This window comes from Montipora foliosa, chromosome 9 (assembly GCF_036669935.1).
Source record: "Montipora foliosa isolate CH-2021 chromosome 9, ASM3666993v2, whole genome shotgun sequence".
NCBI classification, from domain to species: Eukaryota; Metazoa; Cnidaria; class Anthozoa; order Scleractinia; family Acroporidae; genus Montipora; species Montipora foliosa.
In genome coordinates, this window is record NC_090877.1 from 8,704,219 (window position 1) to 8,716,718 (window position 12,500).

Consider the following 12,500-nt stretch of genomic DNA (forward strand, 5'->3'; position numbering starts at 1 on the left):
CTCAATGACTTTTGTAACATTCCCATACCTCATTTCCTCTCTTTCTGCTTTTAAAATAGGGCTCAAACATCATCAAATATGAGAACTACAAAGACAAAAGGATATAATTATTGATAATCATCATCATCATCATCACTAATATATAGATTTAGCCAAGCCTAAAAGCGGAGCTCCCTGGTTATTTATTCTTACTGCTTGTAGGGTTTGTGAAAATAAAAGGTTTCAAATTGTCTGCGTTTTGATGTTTCCAGTTGCTGCTTTAATAATTAAATCATTTTCTTTGCTTTCTTCTATAGAAAAATTAATTGCCTTAAACTAGTGAATTCCACGGTAAATTTTACGCTAAAAACCGACATCGCATGAATTACGAAGCAATGAGAGTGACATCAGTTTTTCCAGTGTAATTTACTTTGCAATTCACCAGTTTGGCAATAATTTTTTCTTGAACCGAATGAGTTTTAAAAGAAAACAAGCAAATCTTCAGCGAGCGAATGGAAAAGGAAAAAAAGCCATTTCAGAGTCAACTGTCAATAGCCAGCAAATAGGAATCAAGCTAAAAAGCCATAAAAACAACTTTGTCAGTTCAAGGTCAAAGAAGAGTTTTACTGATATACAGTACTTTATTCCACTTTTTCTCGATCATTCACATTTTGATGTATTTCATTGAAACATGCCAGGTTGGCTTGGTACAAGAATCGGCAAACTACGGCAATGCAACCAAGAAAGGACGAACTTCAAACACGATCTGCTCCAACAATGAAATAATGCTTGGGTGCTTTAAACAAACTTCTGAACTTCTTAAAATAAAATGACCTAGGTTGAAACAAAATGACCTAGTTTGGTTGCAAATTAATTAAGCTAAGGAACAAAATGAACTGCAACATATGCCAATTGCATTTGGTGTGCAAATATTTAATTAATCAATGCAGCTATATTCAAAAAACTACCATTTCCACAAGAACATCCCCAATTTGTGTTGAATTCACATCCCAGTGAGCCAAGCGGGTTTGAAGTTTAGCAACAAGTTCTTTGCTTATAGACTCCAGGGACTGAGGAAGAAAGAAATCCTACTGTCAGCAAACAACAAAAATTATTGTTGCTTTGGTTATGTCAAGCCAAGGCAAAAGACACCTTGTAATATGATTGCTGCACCCCAGTTTGTGGTATTATGTAGCATTGGTGTGTATTGTGTGACATATTGTGCACATGGAAATTATAAACTGCTAGGTTACTAGTTATTAGCCCACGACACTGGGTCAGCAGTATAACTTTATTATTAATATACAGGGGTTTTATTAGAAGCTGGTACGTACCCGGGTACATACCACCCGTCTACGCTGCGTACAGTACCCATATTTGCTGAAACTAGAGGTCTCAAGATCACAAGCCAGACCATACATAAGGGTGCTTGCTTACTCTATCACAAGGTCCCTTGTACTTTAAAACTTAATAAAAACCCTGAATATACAGTCCATCAGTGGCACAGTACTTTGATGTCATGTTTTTCTTCCATTCTGTGCAAGTCAGAGATTAGCTTATTTAAAGTTTACACAACTACTATTAAATGAAAGGTATATTAGAATTGAACCTAATGGGAACTCAGAAAAATCCAAGCCCCAAATGGGATTCAAGGCCACGACCCTCCGTGACCTAGTATGGGATGCTTTAACCACAGTTATGAGCTATGCTGTCAGTTGCTATTTGACTCTGTGGCTGTGTGATGCAGCTCGAGTCAAATACCCACATTTCACCATTGCTCACCACAGAGTCTCCAGTAGCTCATTGGTTAGAGCATCCGTACTAGATAACGGAGGGTCGTGGGTTCGAACTCCATCTGGGGCTCGGATTTTTTTGAGTTCCCGGGGGTTCAATTGTAATACCTTTCATTTAAATGAGTTAATCATTCTCTCACATTCGCTACACAACTACTCTCCAAGAATATGTGTAGCTAGATGTATGTGACTATCTTAAACAGTGCATTTGACTTTGTATTACCTCTGCATTTGCAAATATTTTCTTCACATCTTCATTGGATATGACACGAAGCCTTCTGAGTGGTCTAATATAATGCTGACAAAAAACAAAATGTTAAGCAGGAGAAACAAAAGTTATATACTGTAAAACAAGTTGAACCTGGTATTTGAACTGTCAAGATCTGAGGTAACAACTTTAGCCAAAAGCCTGCTTCTAAATTGAAAATGGTGGATACAATAGACACTGTGTATCAATGGAATAGTTTTTTTTAAGGCTGCGGCGAGGTAAATATCCAACGCTAGCCACCGACACTGAGGTGAACAGTTGTTTTAGTATACTAAAACAGTGAGATATATACAGCACAAAAAATTAATTTGGATGCTTTCTTCACTTGTCACGAATGCAAATCAGGATGCCATTTTTTCCCGAGTTGCTCGGAGGTAAATAGCACAGGATATTCAGAGTTTGATGAGCCAAGCAGCGCGCGAGTTCAACGCTATCCACTGTTTTAGTATATACTAATAATTGTTATTAGAGCGGTTTTCAATTGAGTGTCAAAAGTAATTAGCGAACTGCTTTTGTTTTGCATTACTTCACTCAGTGATTGGTTCAAAGTTCTCGCGCCACTTTTTCAACCAATCCGAAGTGAAACCAAAACCAATCCTGGCTTGCACATGCACATTTTTCCCGCACTTTGTGTTGACTATATGTAATTACTTCGAGTTTTGATTGGTTTACTGGATTGTCTCCGTCCTTTTTGATTGGCCAAAGTAATACTTTGGTTTTGGTTTTACGACACTCGATTGAAACTCGCTCTATTGGTCCAGTAATACGTACTCCTGACAAGAGATTCAATCCATTGAAATATGAAACCTCTGATGTTAAAAGCTCCTGCAGAAGAGCAAAAAAAGTAAAGATTATTTTTTTTAAAGTTATTGTAAAAAATGCATATAAATAACTTTTAACTATGGCCATTGTACTCTCACAGACGTACAACAGAAATGGTCATCATAAAAATGCTTAAAACTTGACAGCAAAACTTTGCTAACAGCTCATGTGCTCCACTGGAGTTTGAACATCTTACGAGGAAAGGACCACACTCTACAAAGGTATAGAGCACAGAAAAGTAATAATTGGTTCTTTTATCTGGGCAAATGTTGACCGAAATACTGAATATTGTAGTTTATTAAAAACTGTATCATTGGATAATGCAATTCGAGAGATTTGATTGGCTAAGCTGTCATGGGTTATGAGCCATTATACCATGATCTACAAACACGGCAAGCATATGCGTGCTTTTCTGGGCCTTTTTATTTTTATTGTAGTTTAGTTTTCTATATTTTGGGGGTGTTTTCAATAAAACAATTATTCCACTCGCGCCTGTTGGATATGAGATGATAGATAGCCAATGAGGCGCGTAGCGCCGAGTTAGCTATCTATCATCTCATATCCAACGCGCGCTCATGGAATAATTGTTAATTATTAACCAGGTTAAAATTAATAAAATAACGTGACCAACATACAGTACCATTGCTGCTCTTGTTCTTTTACGTTCTTCGGATTCTAAAAAAAAAATGTCATAGGTCAAAAAGCCACAAGATCTAGACAACCTACATTAATTTCCTGAAATAACAAATGAAAAAAATTGTTGCAACAAAAAATAGGTGCTTAGGGGAGCTGGGTTGGTGCAGTGGTGCAAATTATGTCCAGAATTTGCATCTCAGTGATGCATGAGTTTGCCCTCCACCAATGCCCATTGGGATCAATAATTCTCAGATTTGACGCTATTTGAAAGTTTTCAGTTTATTGTTCTCCAAAAGCTTTTTTCTCCAGGTGCTACAGTAATTTCTCCTCTTTTTGAAAGCCAACATTCAAATTCATCTGCTTAGATTAAATTATTAAGGCAGATAGGTAAGTCAGACTGGATCAACTCGAATCAACTTGGCTCGATCACCTTGGGTCGACGTAAAAAAAAAATGATAAGGCCTCAAGAAATCACCCTAGCCCTAATATTTAAGCTAACCTTGGCGAAATTGGCGCAAACGTCGAATGGTCTTGGCTTACAAAACTGTTTTTCGCTCAATCCAAGGTGAGCAATCTGCATGAGTTGATCCGGTCCGACTTTTGTACCTGGCCAAATAGAGCATAATTTATGTGCTTGGCCATTTCATTTCCATTAACCCACTGACTCCCGAATGGCCCCTAGCATTATCTACAGAGTAAACTCTATTACCCCATTGACCCCTAGGAGTGAGACTTAATTAATAGATTTTACTCTGTCTAACACTAGACGATTTTACTTGTCAATGGGGTCTGGTTCAGGACTCAATGGTTAAGTTTCACTCCTAGTAGTAAATGGGTACAGTAGAAACTAACAAGCCTGAGGTGGCTGTAGTTTGTCTTTTACCTTCGCCATCGTGTCCCATTGAATCTGCTATAATATTCAGTCCATGAAATGAAGTGAATGAGCCAGGACTTAAGCTATCACCATTACCACTGCCGAGTGAATCATGCCTTTCCATTCCATTTCGGTTCACATCCAGTTGCCGATCTTCCATGCTGTTGTGGTCATTAGTCCCATTCCCTTCAGATGTTAGATTTGTGTGTTCCAGAGCTAAATCAGCTAAAATTTTGGTGTTAACGTCTGATACAGGAGATGAGGAAAGGAGATCTGGAGGTGCCTCCTGCCTAAACAATACATGATGAAAATATGGTTGATAAAATCATAAAACAACATTAAGTTTACACCATGATCTACTTTCACCCAATCTAACGCAATCTCTATTATCTTGGGCAGTACAGAGAAAATAAGACAAACTCAAAAAAATCTATTAGACTGAAAAATTAAGCTTGCCACTGAACAAAGCGCCAAGCCATTATCATGCTTGCCAAAATTGTATGTTACCGCTTTAAACCCAAAACATGCCCTTTGACAATCCAAAATTTAAGTGGAAATGTGGTTGATTTGGCTTTTGCAAGTCGAAATTCTAAAAAGTCCCTAAAAACTCTTCCTGTCCGTCTACTATTAAGGGGCTTGCACGATGAGGACAGTAACTGCAACAAGAACACCACAATTAGCAGATTAAATGAGCAAAACCAATAGTTGTGTGTGTGTGTTTTTCATTCTGGTTCATTTCTTCCTTGTCCTGTAATGAGCATGAAAATAAAGATCAATTTTCAATTTTCTCGTCATATTTCTACCTGTCCAGTTGAATTTATAACAAATAAATAACTACAAAATGATACATGTTTTCTTTCCTTAACACTACTACAGTAATAATGCAAACTGGTATTTTGGAATGGTGTCCTTTTAAGCCGTGTTGCCTCTTTGTACATGTACAAGCTCACTCTCGGTCAATTTCATGTTATAATCAGACTAAAGCCTTGAGGCTCTCTCTGTCAATTGCCCAGTATACTCTTCAGCTTCCTTGAAAACAAATTTGTATTATTTGTACCCACTGCAGTGCCTGGCTTCTTGCTCAGAACACAAGTCTACCCAGACAGAACTGTTTTTGACAATGCTTAACACTTACCATGCAATAGTTTCAGTTTGATCTGAATCCTTTGCTACAAAATTCCCAGGAAAGCATCCAGCCTAATAATAAATTGTTGTAGTCCTAAATATTATGATTAATGGACCATTTTACAGTTGTGTGCTCAGTTACCTGGCCTTTGAATGAAAGTGAGTCTGGAGTTGACCTTGCTTTGATAGAAACCTCACTGCTTTTCTTATGTTAATGATGTTGATCTCTTGTTAATTAGTAGGAATTTACATAAGAAAAGCAGTGAGGTTTCTATCAAAGCAAAGTCAACTCCAGACTCACTTTCATTCAAAGGCCAGGAAACTAAGCACACAACTGTAAAATGGTCCATTAGTAAGGACATTTCCCTAAGGCTTGCACATAAAATGAGTCCTATGTGTTTCTTTATACCACTGTATTGTTTTGTAGGAGATTTCTTGGCACTGCTTTCAGAGGATTTGACTTTCATTTTCCACAAGATTAATGTCCCAAATAGACATTTTGGAGGCTGTCAACACTTCTGTGAAAGCATACAAAGACTTCTTCTTAGGTGCTAATCAAAATGACCACACCATCAGATCCCCCAAACCACAGTTCTAGATGAATTTTCAAACTGACAAAAACTTTCAAAGGCCTGCTTTGCATTTAAGGTCTGGCCTGGGGAATTGAACAAGAGTGCAAACAGCTTAAATATGGAATTTTTCTACTTACTAATTAGGCAAGTCACAGTTTGTTGCTGAACTATTGTGAGCTGTAACATACAGTAGGACCTTCAAGCTTGACAGTAGATTACCCCATAATGGAAATGGCCCGGCAGGTACAAAACACGTGTCTCAGGTAACAGATTTCGTTCACAGGTCTCTGTTTTACCAATACAGAAACAAACCTAAACATTCATTAAAGCTAACCTTAGGCTTTTTTAGACCTGAACAAGAGTTTTTAGGCCTAACGTTAGCTTTAATGAATGTTTAGGTTTGTTTCTGTATTCAAGGTAAAACAGAGACCTGTGAATGAGACCTGTGACCTGTGTTTTGTACCTGCCCGACATCACATGGCTTACCTGATATCCCCTACATCGAATGCCTCTGTACCATCCATCTTTATATTTTTTCACCACAAGCACAACTTCTCCCTTACAAATAAAGACACATTGAACAAATCTCATTCACTACTTCATGCAAACGTGTTGGGAATTCTAGTTAACAAATGAGATTCTAAAAAAAAAGCAAGACATTTTCTGTAGAACAAAAGACACGTTCTGTGCCAAGGATAAAAAATATAAGGTAAAGGGCTAGATATGGGGTGCCAGCAAAAGGTTAACATCTCTCAGAGCTTGTTACAAGAGAAATTAAGCTCTTTGCCTTTGGATTCACACAAAAACAATGTAAATTCCTTCTTTTTTGATCACCTCCCAGGATGTTGCCTTCCTCTGGGATAAGGTTGTCCATGCTTGCCAGTTTTATATAGCCATTTTCAAGGATACATGTACATGTACTATCCGTACAAAACAGGAAAAGGATGGTTAATTAAGCCTTGGACTGCCATGTAGAAGGTCAGGGCTTCTGGCCAAGCTCAATTCCAGGGTCCTCTCTCTTCCTCCATCGAGAAAGTACCCTGGTTGTGGCTGGTCACATGTCTGCTAGATTTTGGCATATTACGGAAAAATAAATGAAGGGAGGGGAACGAAGGGTTAAATTTTTGTCTCCACTAAACTCATCTACTGAGCTCAGTAGGCAGTGAAAATTAATCATTGTTTGGCGCGGAAATGTCTATTTAATAATAATAATTTAATTTCAGTATCTTGCATATCTTGTTGAAGTACTACCACCACATCTTTCCTTAATACAATGAGGTCAGACACATCACTTGTTTTCTCACATTTGTGTCACCAGAAAACAGTGCAACTTGAAGTAAACCTTAAGAACGTGGGCGCCATTTGGAAAAGAAAAACAACCTGTTTTTCCCTCCCCTAGATAGAACCAAATACTGTTGACAAAACTAAGTCGAGGACCCACCCTCTGCATGCATTTCATTTGTACTCATTAGGCAGATGACCAGCCAAAACCAGGGGACTTTCTCAAGAGAGGAAGAGAGAGGACCCTGGGAACAAGGTTGGGCTTCTGGCCAGACCAACACTAAGGATCTTAAAACAACTTAGAGAGTGAATACATTCCCTTCGCAATTTCATCTGCCAACAACAATACTACCAAATTGTTTTTCAGATAGGGACTGTAAACAAGTGTGCTATAGATGCCCTATGACACAATCATTAAAATTGTCTGACAGAGCATATGAAAACCAAAAAGAACCCATGCACTGTTCACAAAGAGAAGGACAGGCAGTGATGTGGTCTAGCTTTTCTTTACCAGCTCAACAATTACCCTGGTTTAGCATGTACACGCAAAGGCAATAATACACAACCGCCAACTGCATGCTGCCGCGCAAGTTTATAGAACCATTTATCCTCAACATCAACTTCGAATGAAAGTACAGTGTATGTAGATTTCAAGGGCCGATACGAGGTTTAAACGTGGACACGCAAAGACAATAATACAACAACCGCCAACCGCATGCTGTTGTGCAAGTTTATCGAAACAGTTCTTCTCTAAATCAGCTTTGAATCAAAAGTACAGTGTATGCAGATTTTACAGGCAGATGTCTACAAGAAAAGACAATAATGCACCACCGCCAACTGCATTTTGACCTAAAACTTCAGTGTCACGCGTTACGTTTTGGAGTGCAAGTGTCTTGAGTTCGTAAACAGGTTAATCTTCGGAAAGTTCTCGTTGATGCAGACACTTACAGTTTTCTGAACCGTCTCACGAGACGAGACGAGAGAGGGACTCAGGGTGGTAACTTACTTTTGAGCGGTACTGTACTTGTACATGAAGGTGTGAATTACCGTAATTAAATAAAGCCAAATTTAAATATGAAGTCGCACCATAAAAAGCATTGTGCCTTAGACACATGCGAGCAATTGATTTATCAATCAACTGTGGATGCAACCGAGCCCTGTGATAATTTATGAAATAACAAAGCCCCTAATGACAATGTGTCCATAATTATAATATCATAGAATGTGACCTTTCTTTCTTTTTTATTCCCCAGTCCCTTTTTTTCACATTTAGCAAAAATATCTTTCAGGGCTTCCGTCTCTGTGTTGCTGTTTGTTGATCATCATCTTGGATAATTAATCAGTCATGCTTGAATGTCACTTCAAAGAAAAGCAGTGCATGAATCGACCCCTTTTATAGTGCGTCTTTGTGTTTAACCCTTGGGAGCTCCTGATCAGACCAACACTCAAAATCTTAAAACAGCTTAGGAAGTGAATATTCCTTTGTAATTTCATCTGCCAGTAATCATACTACCAAGTTTTTTTCAAGTAGGGATTTACAACAAGTAAGCCATATGCTCCAGTGAGCTATATCACCATTAACCCTTTCACCCCCGTGGGGTTCCCCATTGACAAGTAAAATCGTCTGGCGTTAGACAGAGTAAATTCTGTAAGTGGCACTCTTGGGAGTGAAAGGGTTAATAGACCATTTTCAAATTCTCACGGCTGGACTGGATCTAGCATGGAATGGGCAAATCTTTTCAAATGCAAATTAATTTGCCCGCAGTAGCCTCCATTTCATGCTAGATCCAGTCCAACCGTTAGAATACGAAACCGGCCTATTGTGTGACAGGGTTATAGAAAAACAACCTTTGTGGAAACAATTTAAGAAAATCCATTTGAGCACAGATTCACAAAGACTAGAACAGGCATGTGGTCTAGCCTTTTTACTTCCAGTTACACACACCCCAGCTTAGCACGTACTTGTACATTAAGATGTTGAAAGGAAATTTATAAATTCAAGTGTATATTATGCCAAATTTAAAACTCAGAATGGGGGGTCCCAAACCAAAAACCCTTTCCATGGGATGATTAGTTAGGGGTATTTGTGAAATGGTTTAAGACTTCACTCACCAACAATACTTCCTCTCGAGATTACGCTCAAGCAACATTACTCCCTTTCTTGAACTAATTCTTGTCACAACAACACTAAGGGATATTGCACACATAAGTGACCTTTAAAAACGCTAAACTAAAATTTTTTCATTCAGCAAAAATATTGACTGTCCATTGACAGCATAAAATTACTCAACACACTAATATTCTCCAAAGACAGCAGAGAATATCTGTGCAGGGAACCCCTGGTACATATATAATAAGCATGCTGTTAAATGTTAAAGATAAACAAACACCCAAAATAAACTTTTTACCTTTACAAGCTCCAATTCGTCCTTTTTCGATGGCTCGAAATCCCATAAAGCTACAAACTTCTCAAGATTTCTGGCAATATTGAAAAGTGAAATGGATTGAGGGTATAGATATATAATATCACTTTGAAGCCCCAAGTATATACTCAATAACGCTGATCAATATACAGAAAACGATATATTCTGTGTGTGTTCTTATGGATACAGTCTCGATTGTTTAAACAGCAAACAATTAAAGGACTGATCTATAAAAAATAATCAACAATAAAACGCAAGCTTTTTCATTAATTCGCAACAATTTTTAGATCAAACTTGCCACTAAAGGACCATAAAGTTAGGACAGTGTTCTCCGTGTATTTTCTAAGCACATTCTTGAATACTTAAAGAACAGCATGATTTAATACACAATCCTAATGTATATATTTCACGCTGACTAATAAATTAATGCCTATAAACTACAGCTGTATTTGCAATTGCTACCGGAATGAAACACTTTAATATCATTATGAGCTTTCATATCATTGAACGCTGGAACAGCTGTTTTTTGCTGCTAGCTCGGCTTGATCGATTCTTTTACGGAACGAATGAATAAAACTTCAGGTTTTTCAAATCAAAAGGCAAAAGATGAGATATGTATAAAGATAGATCAAAACTTAAGCTTAAAATAATGAACTGACCTTGGTTCAAGATCTCGACTATCATGCCGATCAGTGACGGGCTCTTCAAGATCTCGCTGCATTGTCCTTTATACGACCCTTTGTTTAAATTAACCAATCCCCGTCACACCTTTACAAGATCACCGATCCACTGCAACTGTAATGAAGGAACGATTTGAATCAAGTATGCATCTTATGGATGTTTTTCTCCGAAAGTGAACTCTCTGCTTCAGATACACTCAAGAGAACAAACATCACGGACGAGCTCGAGTGCCGTGACGGATTTAAATGTCAGCAGGATCAAAACATCACACAAGTACAGTCACTTTGACAAGTTATAGGGTTTCTTTTCTGTAAACAGTCCATGGAAGAATTTTTATATCCGCACCACCAACCGGAAATGTAAACGTTTGTATTGTGTACAGTTCTTCGTAGGAAATGGCTTCAGTAGCATTGCAATTTGTGACGTAAACGGACTGAAAATTCGCCGAATACCGCACGTTCCTGGGGCCCGTTCCCAAATACTTTTCTGGACCAAAATTGGATTTGCCAACCGCTTGTTTTGGAAAGCCGATCTTTTAACGTGTTTTCAAGGTAACAAAAAAAAAAATAACTGTGAAGTTTTGAAGACTTAAATCTTCTGCTTTCTTGAGATACAAAGGGAATTGCGACACACGAAAATGGCCGGTTACGTTTTGGGACTTTCGAGAAACTTCTCCCTGGCAGCCTCCCTGACACGTTCCTCAACTCTTATCATCCAATCAGAACAATACAACCAAGAGACGTATTCATGATGAAACGGTATATGAAATGAATAATATGAACTGCGGATATGAAATCAAGTGAAGCTATGATCTTCGCAGTTATGAACGCAATTTTTACAATTGCGTAGAGAAGCCTGAACTTCAACGGGTTTTGAACCCGTGGCCTCGCGATTCCAGTGCGATGCTCTAAACAAACTGAGCTATGAAGCCACTTACGTTGGGAGCTGGTCATTTGTGGGTTCTAATGGTCCCGTGAGGAATGAATCAATGATGAAATGGTATATGAAATGAATCATATGAATCAAGTGAAGCTATGATCTACGCAATTGTAAAAATTGCGTTCATAACTGCGAAGATCATAGCTTCACTTGAAGACACATAGATAATTTCCGACAAATCGAGCATCTACAGTTGCTGGCGGACGAACAAAAAGGCAAAGATCATTGCCAACGAGCAAGCCAAGCGAAGACGCCAGGCGAAGTATTGCAGCAGGCAGAAAAATTCTCGATCGTTGTCCTGGAGATTTTAGTAGCGACCAATGAAAGCGCGTATTTTGATGTGTGATGTCATTAGACAAATTTGCATGACGCGTGCGACTATTGATGATCTTGTGCTCGGAGGTGAGTGAAAACACATTTCAGACCTGCCAAGTCTCACGATTTTTTGTCATTTCTCAGGGTCTCACGACAAGGCTCCTCAATCTCACGGATTTTGGGAAAAATCATTCTGAAATTATTTAAGTTGTTGAATCAGAAAAAAAATGGGAAATTAACGAGGAATGCTTGTGCCATAAATTGAAAAACTAATAAAGAAGAATACTGTTCTTACTTTTTTGTACCCAGCTGTGATTTTCGCTTGTGTTCAATAAACTCAATCGTTTTTTTCGGGAAAAAAATAGAATCTCACTATTTTTTATAGAATCTCCAGATTTTTTTTCATGGGTCTCCATATTTTCCGGCTGTGACTAAAAGTGGGACGGGGACGTGGGACTGGGACGTGGAACTTGTGACGTGGGGACTCGGGGACTCGGGGACGTAGGGACATGGGGACGTGGGGACTCGGGGACGTGGGGACGCATTTTTACCATTTGTTTAACTTTTCATCATATTTCACAAAATCTTCGTCTGTTGATCGTAACTGCGTTGTACCCCGGTTTAAGTTCCTCGTTTGTATGATGTGAAACAGAGATCTAGTAAATATATATAGTATAGTTTATTACTCGTCTTCATAAAAAGGTGACTTTCATTGTACTACTATCAAGTTACATAGTGGAGTAATTTAGGTAAAACGAAGGGACAATTTTATTTTTGCATTAAGTCCTTATT

General features: G+C 38.3%; 1 protein-coding gene across 6 annotated transcripts in view; it reads right to left on the bottom strand.

Moving 5' to 3' along the window:
- The window catches only part of LOC137971313 (uncharacterized), a 61,078-nt gene extending 50,189 nt beyond the window's left edge, over positions 1-10,889 (bottom strand). For 5 of the 6 annotated variants that reach the window (XM_068818137.1, XM_068818136.1, XM_068818138.1 and 2 more), the window contains exons 1-10: positions 10,433-10,636; positions 9,759-9,828; positions 6,556-6,627; positions 5,508-5,569; positions 4,382-4,662; positions 3,503-3,537; positions 2,812-2,865; positions 1,996-2,070; positions 948-1,049; positions 29-85 (exon numbers count right to left, since the gene is read on the bottom strand). In XM_068818137.1, coding sequence (XP_068674238.1) covers positions 29-85; positions 948-1,049; positions 1,996-2,070; positions 2,812-2,865; positions 3,503-3,537; positions 4,382-4,662; positions 5,508-5,569; positions 6,556-6,627; positions 9,759-9,828; positions 10,433-10,494 — 870 coding nt within the window. In that variant the 5' untranslated portion in view covers positions 10,495-10,636. Of the gene's footprint in view, positions 1-28; positions 86-947; positions 1,050-1,995; positions 2,071-2,811; positions 2,866-3,502; positions 3,538-4,381; positions 4,663-5,507; positions 5,570-6,555; positions 6,628-9,758; positions 9,829-10,432 lie in introns of all 6 variants that reach the window. The other variant, XR_011116953.1, reaches the window with a different exon arrangement.
- Between the last annotated feature and the right edge of the window lie 1,611 nt (positions 10,890-12,500).